Genomic DNA, 16,460 nt, shown 5'->3' with positions numbered 1-16,460 from the left:
TTACAACTAACGGGTAACCTACCATCTTTCCAAACACACACTCCAGCATTACCCTAATTTTTTCCTATTGTACACAGCATCTTAAAATGTTGTCATATTTCAACATCAACTCACTCTCCCATTTCAAACTCTGCTAGTTTATAACACAGTGACTATGGACACTCCCCTCCTTAAAAAGATATGGAAAACATGGCAAAAACTGTACATATTTTCCACTACTACTTATGGCCTTTACTCTCAAAATTCTGACAGCTCCAATATTGTTCAAGAACTTCTTTCCTCCTTTTCTTTTTTCAGGATTGTAGCATCCTCTAATTCCTTCTATGCTATCTTCTGTCACTGTAAGAACTGTTTGATTAGTGAACATCTGAATAGGTTCTCCTCTTAATTTCCTATTGTAAAAAAGAGGGGAGAAGAAAAGTACCATTTCCCTCTTTGAAAAAGCAGCCAACTCTTCCTCACTCAGGTACAGACATTTCCATATTGAAAAGGACAAGCTGCTGTTAAGTCCTAGTTGTTTGCACTGAGGTACTAGCCAGGTAAACATACTTGAAGAAAGCAAGACAAATGAAGGATGCAAGTATTCTGTAATACTACAGTAGCCATAATTTTGATAACTAAAATATAGCTGCAGGGTTATGTTCAACAATTCTTATGTTTTAACATGACACAAACTTCTATCTTGATTTCTAGTATCTGTACCACCACCTCAGAAAAACGAAAAACCCACAACCACAAAAGCTTAGGTGTTACAGTGCACCAAAGCCATCTGTTGGAAGGCTAAAAGAGCAGTACTGTCATTAAACCAGTATTCTACTTCACTCATCTTTCATACTGACCACAGGCTGCCCACTCGATGCCTCTTATCCAATCTTCATGGCCAGGGAGCATTAACATCTTCTGAAACTGAATAAAAACTCCTGTTACATCATAGAAATGCACTCAATTACAACACACGTATCAGCAGTTAGCCTTGGTTTTACAAGTCTTTTACATTTACAGCTTCTACTATATGAAACTGGAAAAGTAAGCTGCTACTAAGGATTGTAATTTGCTGACAGATTCTAAATAGACTTTTTGGCATTTGCCACCACTGGGTAAAGATGTAACACATTATGGCACTTCCCCTACATATATGCAGGAAAGAATGAGAATTTAAGATGCTTACCCTGAAGAGGCTACAGTTTCTCTATGATACAAATGATTATTTATTTTTTTTAAGTTTACCAAGCTTATAGTGATACACACAGAAAAACATAACGCAGGTACGACGTGGTAAATAATCTCTATTACATGTGTGAAATGGATGCACCCACAGATAATGTGAAAAGTTTGTACACGTAAAATCAAGTGTAAAAAGAACAGTAGGTGTTTTGAAATTATTTCAGTAATTAACTTATAATACTATTAATATGAATTACTTCTGAAGGTAAAAATATTCTCTATTGACTAAGTTTCTAAGGAAGGTGTACATCAAGAACTGTATATGCTGATGGTAAACTGCATGAACACAGGCTCAAGAACAGAGGAATGCAAACACAGTCTTAAGACTGAAATACACAATAGTGTATTTTCATTCATAACATGCAATATTACTATGTTATATTTCAATTCAGTTACACATGTTTACTGCTTACTTAGCACTTAGAATCATAGAATAGTTAGGGCTGGAAAGGACCTTGAGATCATTAAGGTCCAAACGCCCTGCCATGGGCAGGGACACCTCACACTAACCCATGTCACCCAAAGCTCTGTCCAGCCTGACCTTGAACACTGCCAGGGATGGAGCATTTACAGCTTCCCTGGGCAACACATTCCAGCGCCTCACCACCCTAACAGGAAAGAGCTTCCTCCTTATATCCAATCTAAGCTTCCCCTGTTTAAGTTTTAACCCATTACCCCTTGTCCTGTTGCTACAGTCCCTAATGAAGAGTCCATCCCCAGCACCTTTGTAGGCTCCCCTCAGATACTGGAAGGCTGCTATGAGGTCTCCACGCAGCCTTCTCTTCTCCAGGCTGATCAGCCCCAACTTTCTCAGCCTGTCTTCATATGGGAGGTGCTCCAGTCCCCTGATCATCCTCACGGCCCTTCTCTGGACTTGTTCCAACAGCTCCATGTCCTTTTTATGTTGAGGACACCAGAACTGCACACAATACTCCAGGTCAGGTCTCACGAGAGCAGAGTAAAGGGGCAGGATCACCTCCTTCTGCCTGCTGGTCATGCTCCTTTTGATGCAGCCAAGGATACGGTTGGCTTTCTGGACTGCAAGCGTACACTGAAGCCAGCTCATGTTCAGTCTCTCAACAACCCACACCCCCAAGTCCTTCTCCGCAGGGCTGCTCTCAATCTCTTCTCTGGCCAGCCTGTGGCTGTGCCTGGGATAGCTCCAAACCAGGTGTAGGACTTTGCACTTGTCATGGTTAAATTTCATGAGGTTGGCATCAGCCCACCTCACAAGCGTGTCAAGGTCCCTCTGGATGGCATTCCTTCCCTCCAGCGTATCAACCGAACCACACAGCTTGGTGTCATCGGCAAAATTGCTGAGGGCACACTCAATCCCACTGTCCATGTCAGCGATGAAGATGTTCAACAAGACCGGTCCCAACACCGATCCCTGAGGGACACCACTCGTTACTGGTCTCCAGCCGGACACTGAACCATTGACCAGAACTCTTTGTGTGTGACCATCCATCCAGTTCTTTATCCACCGAGTGGTCCATCCATCAAATTGATGTCTCTCCAATTTAGAGACAAGGATGTTGTGTGGGACAGTTTCGAATGCTTTGCACAAGTCCAGGTGGATAACATCTACTGCTCTACCCCTGTCCTTCAGTTCTGTAGCGCTATCATAGAAGGCCACCAAACCAGGGGGAAGTTTCCCCTTAGTGAAGCCATGCTGGCTGTCACCAAGCACCTTGTTGTTTTTCATGTGCCTTAGCATGCCTTCCAGGCTAACCTGCTCCAAGATTTTGCCAGAGAGGTGAGACTGAATGGTCTGTAATTCCCCGGGTCATCCATTTTCCCCTTCTTGAAAATGGGGGTTATATTTCCCTTTTTCCAGTTGTTGGGAACTTCACCTGACTGCCAAGGTTTCTGAAATATGATGGACAGTGGCTTTGCAATTTCATTCGCCAGCTCCTTCAGGACCTGTGGATGGACTTCATCAGGTTCCAAGGACCTGTGAACCCTCAGGTTTTTAAGATGGTCTCAGACCAGATACTCTCCTACAGTGGGCCCAAGGTCTTCATTCTCACAGTCCCTGTGTCTGCCTTCCAAGACTTAGGTGGTGTGGTCAGAGCCTTTGCCAGTGAAGACTGAGGCAAAGAAGTCATTAAGAACATCAGCCTTCTCCAAATCCAGGGTAGCCAGTTCTCCTGATAGCTTTCAGAGAGGGCCCACTCTGTCCCTAGTCTGTCTCTCATTTGCAATGTACCTGTTATCTTTCTGTTATCTTTCCTGTTATCTTCCACATCCCTATGGAGAGTTCCATACTCTCCAGTCTATCACTGACATAAGTAGCAATTCCCTCTCCCTGTCTGCCAGGCCTGTCTTTTCTAAAGAGCCTGTAACCTTCCATTCCAACACTGCAGTCACAGAAGCCATCCCACCATGTTTCTGTGATACACACACCATTTGTTTTTCTGTCCTAGAAAAAGCCCTATTTCCATGACATTTTTGATCCCATATTAACTTAAAATGTCTGAAATGACCACTACTGTTTAAACATTAGTGTAGTTTAGTATGAAAAACTATCATATTACTTGTGGTGTTGTATTCTGCTAAAACCCTTACCAAGGCCTACTGCGCGTTAAGATTAAATGGTAGGCTCTGCTATCGGCAAGCCTGCAACATAAAAAAAAAAACAGGAAAAAAAAAAAGAAAAAAAAGCTCTCTCAAAATCTGTCTTTGCCTTTAGAGAGGAGATGGTGAGCAACAGAGCAACAGTGACTCACCCAATTTGTATGGGTATGAAAAATACATACTCAGAAATTACTGCCTCTATTTGGTCCAACATTCCTGCTGTTCTCTAAAACCACCTTCCCATCAAACACCAACATCTAGATTCTCCTTGTTCTGCATTTGTAGTCTTAAATGTTATAGCATGATCTGTGTATGAGACACATGACCAGAACAGCTTAACAGAAACTTCCAGATCACACAGCTTTGGTCTTAAGAACGTGTTCTCACAGCCACCTAAGCCTTATCTGGCTAGTCATTTCTGCGCTCACTGGCGCTTCTGGATGTGGCATTCCAGATAGATGTTTATGCTAAACACCCAACTGGTTATCTGTAAATAAAGGCAGAATCAGCCCAGAAGAGAGATCAAGCAGCAACCTAAAGGTTTTTCTGAAAACTGCATGTTTCTAGCAGTATGTTAAAAAAAATAAAAATAAAATAAAAATTAAAAAACGCAAAACTTTTTAGCAATACATATTTCAGATAATAAACAAAATACCTATTTATTCATTCACTTATATGATCTTTGACACAATGCTCTGTATTTTACATTGACCAATGTTAGGTGGCAAATTTAGTCCCAGCTGAAGGATTGGTTCCGGCTGAACTGTTGCTAACATTCTTGTCTTTTATGGTTACTTTTATGTTAAACAGTGTGCATATCTCCTGAAACTTGACTTTATTAATCTAAACACACATCTAATAATTTTCCTGTTTTCAAGGTGCCGAGGTTTTTTTACATTACCTTTGTCTCACATCAAAGAGAACTATTAAGAAAAGCAGACATTTACTTTCTCTTTTTAAAGAGTAAAACTGCTTACTCTGGGGTTATTAATACCACCCCAGGTTTTTAAGTCATTTCCCAAACAGGCACTTAGGCACTGATTAATGTTAAGTCAAGCATGAGGTTCTTTTGTGCTACAGAACAACCACTCACTCAAAATTTTCAGTATCTTGTTTCCCATAAAAACTGTCCACTGAAACTGAGGAAGGAATAATGCTGCCATCATGCTTTCTGCTTGGGTTTTTTTTTTTTATTGTTTTTGGCATTTTCTTTGAAGTCTGTGTCCCTTGGTATCACACATTGTCCAGATGCATTCTGTTCTAAAACTGCATCAATTTAAAGCTTCTTGCAGATGTACATGGTCATTACATGTAAATTATTCATTCAAAGTTTTTTACTATTGCCTAGGTTGTAAATACACATATTTTGATCTGTCATTCTTCTCAAAGATTTTGTTTTATAGTCTCATATTTCTCCTTCTCCATTTCAGTCTTCCCCTTCGTCCTCATTGGATACATATGGAGTTACAGTACCAACAGTTCAATCTAACAGAAGCTCATGGTCTGACTCACCTACTTCACAGGCTTTCCCACGCCTCTCAATTAATTCCTGAGCATTCCAGTTCCTTCTGTTTTATACAAAGAATAAAGCTGTTCTGTAGGTAGCAGAACTAATGAAACCAGACTGTTTGTGAATATGCTCAGCACAGTCTGCACAACTAACTCTGCCCACACTTTGGGTTCACGACCTTCAGGACCAGGCTGGTTATTGCTTGGCAAATTTGGCAACAGAGGTCCAAGACTTCTCAGCTTTTCTCCATTGGACCCTAGAAGTGATATCCCTCCTCTTCCCAGCTGTTAATGCAATGGAATTAGAAAGAGCCTGAATTATCTTTGAGTCCCTTATTACACTTTTCAATTAGGCTTAATTATTTCGGGGAAACACAGTCAAACGTGCACTGCAATATCTTCTCTCAGAAACTAAGTTCAACATAGAACTGTTCTGTCTTAAAGCTCTATTTTGATTCTCTGGTTTACCTACCTCCTCTCCACAGGCTTGTAATACCTCAAGCAGGAAGAGACATAATGGTTTCTGAAAGATTTTTCCCTAGGTAATTTTATAAATCAATACCTTCTTTCAAGAACTTGGAGAAGCAAAGAGTTCATTTTCTCTCTACTGTTTAACAGAGTAAAGGATCTACAGGTAGAAAGTCTTAAAAGATTTGAAACCTGTCCATTCAACTTCAAAAACCAAGTAGTTTTTATGAATAAATGTATTTTAGCTGGAAAATTAATGAGTTTGCCAAAAGGCAGCCTGAATCAGCCAAATGAAGATGCCTCATCCTCCCTTAGTGTAACAGTACCCTCCAAGCTTCATTAGGATATCCCATTATTAACTTACATTCTGCCTTTGGGTTCATATAATCTTTTTTAGGATGTTAACTAAAAGAAGAGGTTTCCAAGAGTCACAGCTAACAGGGCAGAGCTACAGGCCTTACCAGTAAGAGAATGATGCAGAAGCTTAGATTCCACATATTCACTCACTCTTCTACGCCAAATTCTAGTAAAAAAATGGCAGGATGAAAGTAACATCCTTCAAATATATTTAAAAGTTCTACAGAAGCCATTAGAGAAAGGTGTCAGCAGAACTGAGAGAACACAACTAAAGAGGAGAACCTCCCTCTAACAGCTAGGAAGGAATTTGTATTAGAAGGCTTGCAAAGATGTTTTCATTCTGTTAACAGCCATAATGCACTACACAGGCACTTTTACTCCATATGGAATCAAATTTGAGCTCTTCTTTTAGATCTGTACAGTCTACTTAGTTAAAAGAGATGTTCTAGAAAGTTAAGACAGACATCAACCATAAGTCCCACCACATTTAAAAAAAAAAAAGAGACTCTGAATGCCAACTCTGCCAAGACAGCTGGTGAAAATACTTCCCAAAACTGAAGGTGTGAAAAATAGCACATATAAAGTAAGAGAAAATTCCTCACCCCTTGTATAAACAAGGTCTCCTACCTACAAAAATAGACAGCACTATAAATTACTTATGATGGAGCTTGTTTACTCCAGTTACTTTCCTTTATGCTCCACTGACTGTATTTAAGAACAGCTAAGAATGTTGTTATATTCAAAAGTTTGGTCAACAACTGGCAAAATAAGTTACATATATCTAAACATTTTAGCACTCAAAACTGCATATTATTTGTTAATTTGAACCATACAAGAAAGTAAGCTTCAGATCTTGAATGAGGAAAATCAACTGCACAGCCCTGACATAAAAGTATTTCTTTAGCATACTGAGAATCATAAATGGCATTCTGCCACTGCTAATTCCCAGAGAATCTCATTAAACTGACTAACTGATTTAATTCATAAGCTATATAAAGGAAACAAACAAACAAAAAAAAAAAGCAGCTAAGAAATCAACCCTTCTTTCTTTCAGTGCTCAAGAAATCACTGAACATAGGAAATAAAGGCTGAAGTATTTATTTAATAAACAACAAGAAGATCTTGCTATTGTATATGGCAGTATGAACAGACAAAAATATCGATAAGGTAGCTTTTATCTCTCTCAAAAAAAGCAAAAGGGACTATTTATTCTTTAATCTCTAAGGTCACTGTGTCTAAACAAATCCAGAAGAGTATGTGATTTCTACATATGTAATTATCAATGGAGGCTTCTGAATGGTAGGTTCATTGGTAACTGGAGTCAGCGTTTGTGGCTTGAGCTTCAGTTGGGTTGTTCAGTTTTTTTTAAGGGAGTGATAAGAGAGAAAGAACATTGACTTCTGTTTTGGAAAACAGTCATTCAACATATGCTCTAGAGTCTAACAAATGCAAATGCAAAAGAGATGCAACAGAGGACAGAATCTTCCTAGTGCTCCAAAGGAACATTTAACTGTATGAAAAACTTAAGATTGCCGGCTTCCAAATAATACATTAAAAATGTGTGTGCTTTTAGAAGATCACATACCCCTTCAAATACTTCCTTTGGCATTCAAAAGCATTCAGCACAAAGAGCATACTTAGCAACAAACGTACAGTTCCACAAATAGAAATTTCAACAGTTCTCTTCTAAGAGTTTATAAAATGAAAGGAACATCATTTCCATATGAACCATTCAATGCATGGATACTGAATACATAAGGACAGTCATAGCTATTTTATACCAGGGGGAATAGAAACACGGGGTAACTTCACAGAGGGAAAAAATAAGAAAAATTTAACACTTATATGCACGGAATCCAACATTCTGTACTTGCATTTCATCATTCCTAGGGAATGGATGAATTAGGTAGTTGCATGTTATGGCTATCTAGAGATGCAGAAGCTAATGAAGAACCTCAAAAAAAAAAAAAAAAAAAAAACAAACAACAAAACAACTGCAGCACAAATGAAAAGAAGCAGAAGATATGAGCAATGTTCTGAGCAAGAGACAAAAACCAATTACCTGATCATTCTGCTGTATAAACAAACTTATTTTGCAGTCATCACCACCACAAGCCAGTATTGGTACTGGAAAGGAAAAAAAGTCTTCCATTACCCAAGTGACAGAATCCAATATTGTAGGATATACATAAATACATAAACAATACAGGATCAATAAATATATTAATACAAACAGGCAAGCACAATACCACTTCTTTTAAGTTTTCTTAGAGACCAAATACTATTTGAAATAAACTAGTATCTCAATAACACAAAACTCTGAAGTTATTTTGGCATGTAAATAATAACTACAAATACTTAAGATGCTAGAGTACTTTCCTTCAAACTCACATATCTGTGGGAAGTTCAAGTACTAGATTTTAGTTAATTATGTGTATTTTATTGATCTCAGCAGCCAAGTTGGAAAATTGGTCCAATTGCAGTGGGGGCACTGACTGGCAAAGCTCTTCAAATTCACTTGCTCCTTTTTTATTTTCATCTGTTGTAATTCGGTTCTGAGGAGACAATTACTTGTCAGAGTCCAAGCTATGGCAACACAATTATCCAGGTGGTAGGAAGAATCACAGTACATGACAAAACAGATGTTCAAGATTAAGTGAAACAGTAAATCCTATTCCCAGCATTTTAGCAGCAGAGTTTCTGCAGACACTGCTAGACAAAAAGCAACCAACCAAACAAAAAAGGATTAAGCACCTCCTCAAGACTTAGAAAACAGCTGTAAAGAAACTCTTTAACTAAAAGGCTGCCAGTAAAATGCTTAAGCTGTGACTCCAGCAGCAAGTGATTTTTCAAGTTTTTATGAGCAGTCTATTGGCCTTCCCCATCTGACTTCTTCACAAAAATGGCTCTTAACTTTTTTTAGTAGTTTATTTTCAGGGACAATCAGTTAAAATACTAGGCATCATGAACTTCAATGTCTTTTGGAAGTTAAAGCATCCGTTACATATGAATCAATTTTCAATGCAAGCTTTAAATTCCTTTGATTGGTAAAATTAAGAGGTTACTGTAGATGCTTCTAGTTCAGGAGAGTAGTTTACAACTTTCAGAAAACCAAATCTGTATTTAATTCCTGACTCAAGAACTGCAGATTGTCCTCAAGAGAAAAGCTTCTTTAAATCTTAATACAGCTGCCAACATAGCCTTCATAAGGATTTCAGAACAACTCCTGAAGTTATCATAGACCATTTTTCCCCGAAGCTCTTTAGAATTCCAAACTGACACTACAGACTACAGTTTCTGACAAAACAATCAGTGGTGAGATTTTTAATAATATATTTAAACTACTTTATTTAGATTTTGGAATTAATACCATACTCTGAATAAAAACAATTCAGTTGTATGGGCTACTTTGTCAGGTTTAGGGAGAAAACACAGAACATGGCTCTGCTATGTTAAAAGACCCTTTAAGCAATTTAGAAATCTATTTCTAAGGGGAAACATCTCTAACCATACATTTATGATTCAAAATCTAAACTGTTTCTTTACAACTTCAGCAACACAAATCATATTGGAACTGGCATTAAGAACATAAATGTACAGGTTGCTTTAATTCCATATGAGACCTTCACAAATAATTTCTCATTTGAAAATAAATTCAGTTCTTCAGAAAAATAAAGTCCTCTTTTTCAGGTTGAGCTCTGTATTATTTTGGATAATTAATCTGAACAGAGATAGTAAGAGGCCATAATAAAGGACTGTCCTGCTCTGAATGCAACTTCAAGCAACACTAGGCTTTGGTGACCATCCCAGCAGAACAAAATGCTTGCTATGACACCATTTAAAGAAGCTTCAAGCACTCCACGCAATTTTGGTTTCAGAAACATTTAAAGAATATGATAGTCTTCATTTAAGACATTTCCAAAATAAATGTTCACTTCTTTTATATACAACATGACTTCAACACTAAAAAGCACTACCCTAGAGCGTTACAGTGAGAATCTTACCTGCACAGTATCATATACGAAGAAATAATCTATTGCTCTGCAATATGAATTTTATACTCATTAAACTGGCACCACAGACACTTCATTTCTAACAAAAGTTCACAATGGAGGTAATGATTTTTATTTACCCCCTAGCCTTTTTATTTCAGTTCAACAAGCGCCTGTTAACCATATTTACAGGAAAAGAGGTTTAAAGTTCTTCAGCTATGCAGATGCTGCTTTTGGTATCAGACATTAGCATTTTCAGATGAGCACCTTGATAGCGCTTTCATATCTCCCAGAATTATCACAAGCCAAAGAATAAAATAAACTCCTGTATATTTTACCTGAAGGGGGCCTATAGGGATGCTGGGGAGGGACTCTTCATTAGGGACTGTAGTGATAGAACAAGGGGTAATGGGTTAAAACTTAAACAGGGGAAGTTTAGATTGGATATAAGGAGGAAACTCTTTCCTGTTAGGGTGGTGAGGCACTGGAATAGGTTGCCCAGGGAGGTTGTGAATGCTCCATCCCCGGCAGTGTTCAAGACCAGGCTGGACGAGGCCTTGGATGACATGGTTTAGTGTGAGGTGTCCCTGCCCATGGCAGGGGGGTTGGAACTTGATGATCTTAAGGTCCTTTCCAGCCCTAACTATTCTGTGATTCTATAACCGCTCCAGAGGCATGCAGTCAAACACCACATCAGTGTGGAACACATGCAGCAAATAGTTGAAAACTAGATACAGTAAGAAACTCCAAAAGGCTCCAATGATGCTTAAACACAAACATAATTCAACACATATCTGACTTGATGATACATTTAGTTGTTTGAGGTTTTTTGGTTTTGGGTGGGTTTTTTTTAAAATCTTCTACGCACTTGCAACAGAAGAATGCACCTGTGGCAGTCTACAGAATCTGAACATTTGTATCAATATAAAACTATACAAGTCATACTGAATAGTCAGGTTAAACTTGCCCAGCATTTCAAGTTTTTCTTATTTAAGACTAAACAGGTGATAAATACACCTCATTAATCTGCAATTTTTAATGCAGGCCTGTAGATTCTTTTTCTGGCTCTTGCTCTTCAATCCAAACAAGAACAAGTATATGCAGCAGCACCACAAGGAGTGGGTGAAACAAACAGCATCTCCTACCCCATTCACTTACAGCCCTGCTACCATCTTTTTAAGCTCCCTGTCGCAAGAGTTCAAGTAAAGAACTCCAGTAGCATTTTGAAGACACTGTAATCAGACAATATTTTTCGAACTCCTAAGAAGAAAATCGTTAGATACAAGATACCAGTGAAAATCTTTAGATACAAGCAGCAGCTTAGGCTGATTCTGTAGGGAAAAAAAAAAAAAAAAAACAGCACAAGGGTCTGAAGTCAGTCAAATTAAAATCTGTTAGGGGCATTTCCTAGATTTTACATATCCTGCATTGATATTCAAGACGTGCAGCCGTACTTACCATTGCTGCCAGGCAAGAAAGATAAGCAGACATCCATAACAAATCCATTTCCAAACTGCAGAATTTCAATGCATTTAGCTAGGAAACAAGCACAGACAGTGTTGACCTCATGCATCATAAGTATTACAGTTACACTCTCATTTCCTACTTTATTATGTAGCTAAAATTTCATTCAATCTTAAAGAGCTGAAAAACTTTCACTTTTTTCAGAAGCTTAAACAACACTATCTTCTGCGGAGCCACAGAAACTCATCCAGTTAAAAGTTAAATCACTATTCTCCACTGAGTATTAAAGTTGTACAGCTTCACTGTGGTAACACATCAAAAGTGATAAATATTGCAAATAATATCCTGTGGCAACAGCATTCACTGCATAGAAAGCTAAAACTCATTCCATGAACTGAGCAGATAGACAGACAAGCAAAAACTTGCTAACACCCCTGAGATCCTACAAGTGGCTCAAATGGTTGGACTTGATGATCTTAAAGGTCTTTTCCAACCTAGCTGATTCTCTGATTCTATGAATGGTCACCCATAATCAGAGTAATCAACAGTATAGCAGAAAAAACTCTCTAACAACAGCAAGAGAAAAAGGATATGACAGGACGTCATCATGTTCTTTGGAAGCAGGAGAAATGCCTTCCAGAACATGGGACTGAAGATCGGTAACTCCCACCTATCTCACTCATACAGGCAGTGCAACACAAAATCCTCAAGTACACCAAATAACAGCAAGTAGCTTGAGAGTGCAGTCAGTACAATTCAACTTAAAAGCAACACTTTAAATCTAGATTAGCCACCCTATTTATTTCTTACATATTTCAAAGAGCTGTTCTCCCATGTTTTCATGCAAGGGCCTAGTTCACCAGGTCAATATCCTATTATCCCAAACTTCACTGGACTCAAGTCAATAGTAACAAAGAAGTGCCCATTTTAACCTCACTTTTTTAATGCCAGCTTTAATTATTTTGTTTCACACACACATACATATAGACCATCTGCCCCCCCCACATTACAGGCCAAAATGACGGTTTGGATTATCAGATTCTGCATATGTATCAAAGAGAAACAAGTAAATTCAGCCAACACATCACCGATGGAAAAAAAAAAAAAAAGATAAATCATTTTGCTGTTTAAAGCTGTTTAACTAGCACAACTCTTGGCTTTCAAAAAGCAATGCTTGTTTGATGTTTGATCAAACCAAAAGTGGTTTGATGTACCGAAGCTGCAGGAGAAATCAATGTAGCTGCATTAAAAGATGTCAGTATTTAGCAGAGTATTTCAATGGATAAGCATGCATCATTTTTATTAAGCCAGTTTGTTGTTCGTAAACTTTTTAACATAGTTACCTTCTGAACCTTGCCGAGACCAGATTCTCACAGTAGAGTCAGAAGCTGCAGAAGCTATTAGCAGATTTAAATCAGGTTCATCTGACTGGTAGACAGCATCCACAGCACAAACAGCTTCAGCATGGCCTTTGAGAGGAACGCTTTTCACAAGCTGAACACATCAGAAAACTTTAAATTCCAGCAACTTATCCGAGACAACTTTTAAAGACATTTTAAGAAATATATTAACACTGAAAACAAATAGTATAGCTTAGCTGCAAAGGCACAGCACCTGTCAAGCTATGCTTAAGCTACAGCATACTCCAGGAAAACTCAAAGAAGGGATACATAATAATGACTATTAACATGATAAGATTTTGTTCAAAGCTGAACAGAATTAAGCATTCCTGCATACACTATATAAACCTCACCACTCCTTGAGGAAAGCCAGAAATAGGATGGAAGTTAGGAAGAATAGTTTTCCTTTCTTTTTCTCCTTCTCTTGCCCTTCACCCTAAGGAACATCTCATAAGAGTCTGGAGGCTGTCCATAGTGAAGGACACAGAGCAGAGAACACAACAGAATAAGCAGCAGCTACAGCAGCTCTAGCAGCAATGTTTAGTGTATTCTCACAAATCAAAGCAGCCTTTTACTCCTTCAGAATACTGACATAAAAACCCAAATTACTTTTCTTTTTAAACACCTACCTCAAGCTGGATATCATCCTGCTAAGACTACCTATATACAAACACTACACTGTTGCACAGACTGACCAAAAATCACTAGAAATGGACATAAAAAAGGGAGGACAAAGCGTACAGGAAATATCAACTCAAAATGAACCTCAGGGTTTACAGATTTTGAGGCAGTTTAAAAGAAAGTGCTACCTGAGATCAGAAAACTGATGACTCAAGAACAGGCAGATAGGGTCTTTCAGACATGCTAGACAATTCCAACTGACAACTGGTTAGCTAATTTCTTAATGAAGGCTGATTTGAAAAAGATAAATGACAGAAGAAACAACATTTAAAGTAACACACTGCATGACAGAATATCAACAATCTGAAGTAGACACACAGGGGGTTCAAAAGTCAAGATAAAATGAAGAGATACGAGTAAGAAATACAGACAAAACAGGCATTTTGTGATACATGAGAAACTACAGCAGGGGGAGTTTTACAAAGAGGTTACTGCTGCTCACCTGATCATTCCATGCTCCTGTTCCATTCCATTCCCAAAGAATGAGTTGTTTATCAGATCCACCGGAAATTAACTCTGTTTCAGAAGCTGAAAAACGTGTTTTGGCAAGTTTTGTAAACATATACTTTTTAACAGCAGTCAACAGCATAAGCAGTTACATCAGTTACTACTCACAAAAGTATAATTTATCAACTATAAGCATCTATCAAACCGTAAATTTCCATCAAAATAAAGTATGGCTGAGTTGCACCATGCAGGACAGCTTAAGAGCAAAGGTATTGACTAAGACAACATAAAAAGTCATTCTGTATAAATAAATATCTCTTCCCAAAAAAAAGATTCTCAAATACAACAGTGTAATATTTTCTCTTTTTGTTTGGTCTTTTTGGAAGTTAGGAAAATATAGCAAGAGAAGTCTAACCAAAAAGAATTCAAAGTTTCATGTAAAAATCCAACTCCCGAGTTCCCTGAAAATCATTTCTTTTACTAAATTTTATGAAAAAAAATGTTTTCATGCAACCAGCTGAAAGGATGAAAGTTTATATCACTATTAAAAAAGAAATGTTTTCATTTAAGTACTCCTCTCCCCCCCAAAAACCAACGGGCATATTACATTAACAGTCTAATCAACAGCTCCATTTTAATTTGTCAGTGAGCTTCTATAAATGTCTAAGGGCAAGAATATCTGCTTTTTAAAACCCTGCACTAAGCAACTTTAAAACCTGGAATTACTATAAAGAAAAGCATCATAAGGGTCTCAAACATTCCCAGCTTGAAAGAATGCGCATAAATAGCTCAAAGGCAGATGCCAGGAGGATGGTACCAGACACTCTTTAGTGGTGCCCAGTGACAGGATGAGGAGCAACGGCTGTAAGATAAAACACAAGAAGTTTCACCTCAACATGAGAAAGAACCTCTTCACACTGAGGGTAGCAGAGCACTGGAACAGACTGCCCAGGGAGGTTGTGGACTCTCCCTCTTCAAAACCCACCTGGACATGATCCAGTGTAACCTGCTCCAGATGGCCCTGCCTTGGCAGGAGCTACATGATTTCCAGAGGTCCCTTCCAACCCTGTGATTATTTTTTCAAGGGTATTACAGATATGCAACTAAAAGCTTTACAACCAGATTCCTTAAAAATCACTGCAAATTACTTTACAAAGTCAAAACATGCAAAACTCCAGACCCTTCCTGAAGAGCGAGGCGCCAGCAAAAGCCTCCGACCTGTCAGAGCCATCACAGCCCCAGGCAAAACAGCCTTTGGCAAGGGCTGGCGAGGGCTGGCCAGGGCTGCGGGGCCCAGAAAAGCCACCCCGAAGAATTCTCGCTCTTGCCGGGCAGCTCACATGAGTTTGGCGGGCAAGGTTCCTGCGGTGTCACCTGTTAAATCCCCTACAGGGAAACTGGGCGTAAGGCGAGAGAATGCTTGCTAACGGGTCAGCTCCCTATTTCCTTCAGCTTACATCTACTGCCGGGCTCCCTGCCTCTTCTCCCCAGCGAGGGGCAGGGCAGCAGCGACCACAGCACCGAGGGCAACCAGCCCCCTCCGCGGCACACACACCGTCCCCTTCTCCCCGAAACCGGCGACTCCGACCGAAGGAGACAAAGAGGAAGACTAAAAAGGCAGCGCTACTCACCGCCGTCCCGCCGGCGGACCCAGCGCACGCAGTTCACCCTGCCGCCGTGCCCGCGGAGGGCTGCGGCCACCCGTCTCATCTGCGGGACAGACAGAAAGCACCAACCTAAGGCCTCACAGCCATACCCAGGCCCACGCACAAGCCCGGTCTGTCCCGCCCCAGGCCGCATCATCTCACCGCCGGCTCGTACAGGATGACGTCGCGGCAGCTACCGAAGGCGAGGAGCCCCCCTCGCCCCCAGGACACGACCCCACCACCCGCCCGACTGGCGCAGCACGCAACGTGACAGACTTCTACGGGCGCCGCCATCTTTCTCCCCGCCGCATGCGTGACCTCACGTAGCTCCCGTAGCAACGACCCCGCGCGGCGGCGTCCCAGGAGGCGGTGCCTCAGGCGAGAGGGGTGCGGCCAGGCCCGGCTCGCACGGGCTGTAGCGGCGTGAGTATGTATGAGGAGTCTGGAAGGCTGCAGGAGAGACGGGCGCTGGGCTTCTAGCGCTGGGCTTAGTGTGAGGGAGTCCCGCGGGCCTAGCCTCGCCGGCGCAGCACTCCCTACCGGCGGAGGAGCTTAAAACGGGCATTAAAAATCAGTGAAACCGCAATTAGTTTGTTGGGGGAGAGGAAGGGGTGTTTGATTTGGTTTGCTTGGTGTTATTTTGTTTGTTTGTTTCGGGTGGAGTTTTTTGTTTGTTTTTTTTTTTCTTTAGGGGG

At 40.0% G+C, this 16,460-nt stretch overlaps 1 protein-coding gene across 4 annotated transcripts in view; it reads right to left on the bottom strand.

Moving 5' to 3' along the window:
* The window catches only part of ELP2 (elongator acetyltransferase complex subunit 2), a 40,114-nt gene extending 24,025 nt beyond the window's left edge, over positions 1–16,089 (bottom strand). The window contains exons 1-7 of one of the 4 annotated variants that reach the window (XM_061351457.1): positions 15,928–16,089; positions 15,751–15,829; positions 14,115–14,200; positions 12,935–13,085; positions 11,586–11,663; positions 8,198–8,262; positions 840–906 (exon numbers count right to left, since the gene is read on the bottom strand). In XM_061351457.1, the coding sequence (XP_061207441.1) occupies positions 840–906; positions 8,198–8,262; positions 11,586–11,663; positions 12,935–13,085; positions 14,115–14,200; positions 15,751–15,829; positions 15,928–16,059 (658 nt within the window). In that variant the 5' untranslated portion in view covers positions 16,060–16,089. Of the gene's footprint in view, positions 1–839; positions 907–8,197; positions 8,263–11,585; positions 11,664–12,934; positions 13,086–14,114; positions 14,201–15,750; positions 15,830–15,927 lie in introns of those variants that run through there. The other 3 variants (XM_061351455.1, XM_061351456.1, XM_061351458.1) reach the window with 3 other exon arrangements.
* Positions 16,090–16,460: the final 371 nt, after the last annotated feature.

The sequence above is a fragment of the Neopsephotus bourkii genome, unplaced genomic scaffold (genome assembly GCF_033783945.1).
Source record: "Neopsephotus bourkii isolate Nb327-2 ecotype Australia unplaced genomic scaffold, CSIRO-AGI_Nbou_v1 NB_591, whole genome shotgun sequence".
NCBI classification, from domain to species: domain Eukaryota; kingdom Metazoa; phylum Chordata; class Aves; order Psittaciformes; family Psittacidae; genus Neopsephotus; species Neopsephotus bourkii.
This window is presented reverse-complemented; position numbering and strand designations above follow the sequence as displayed.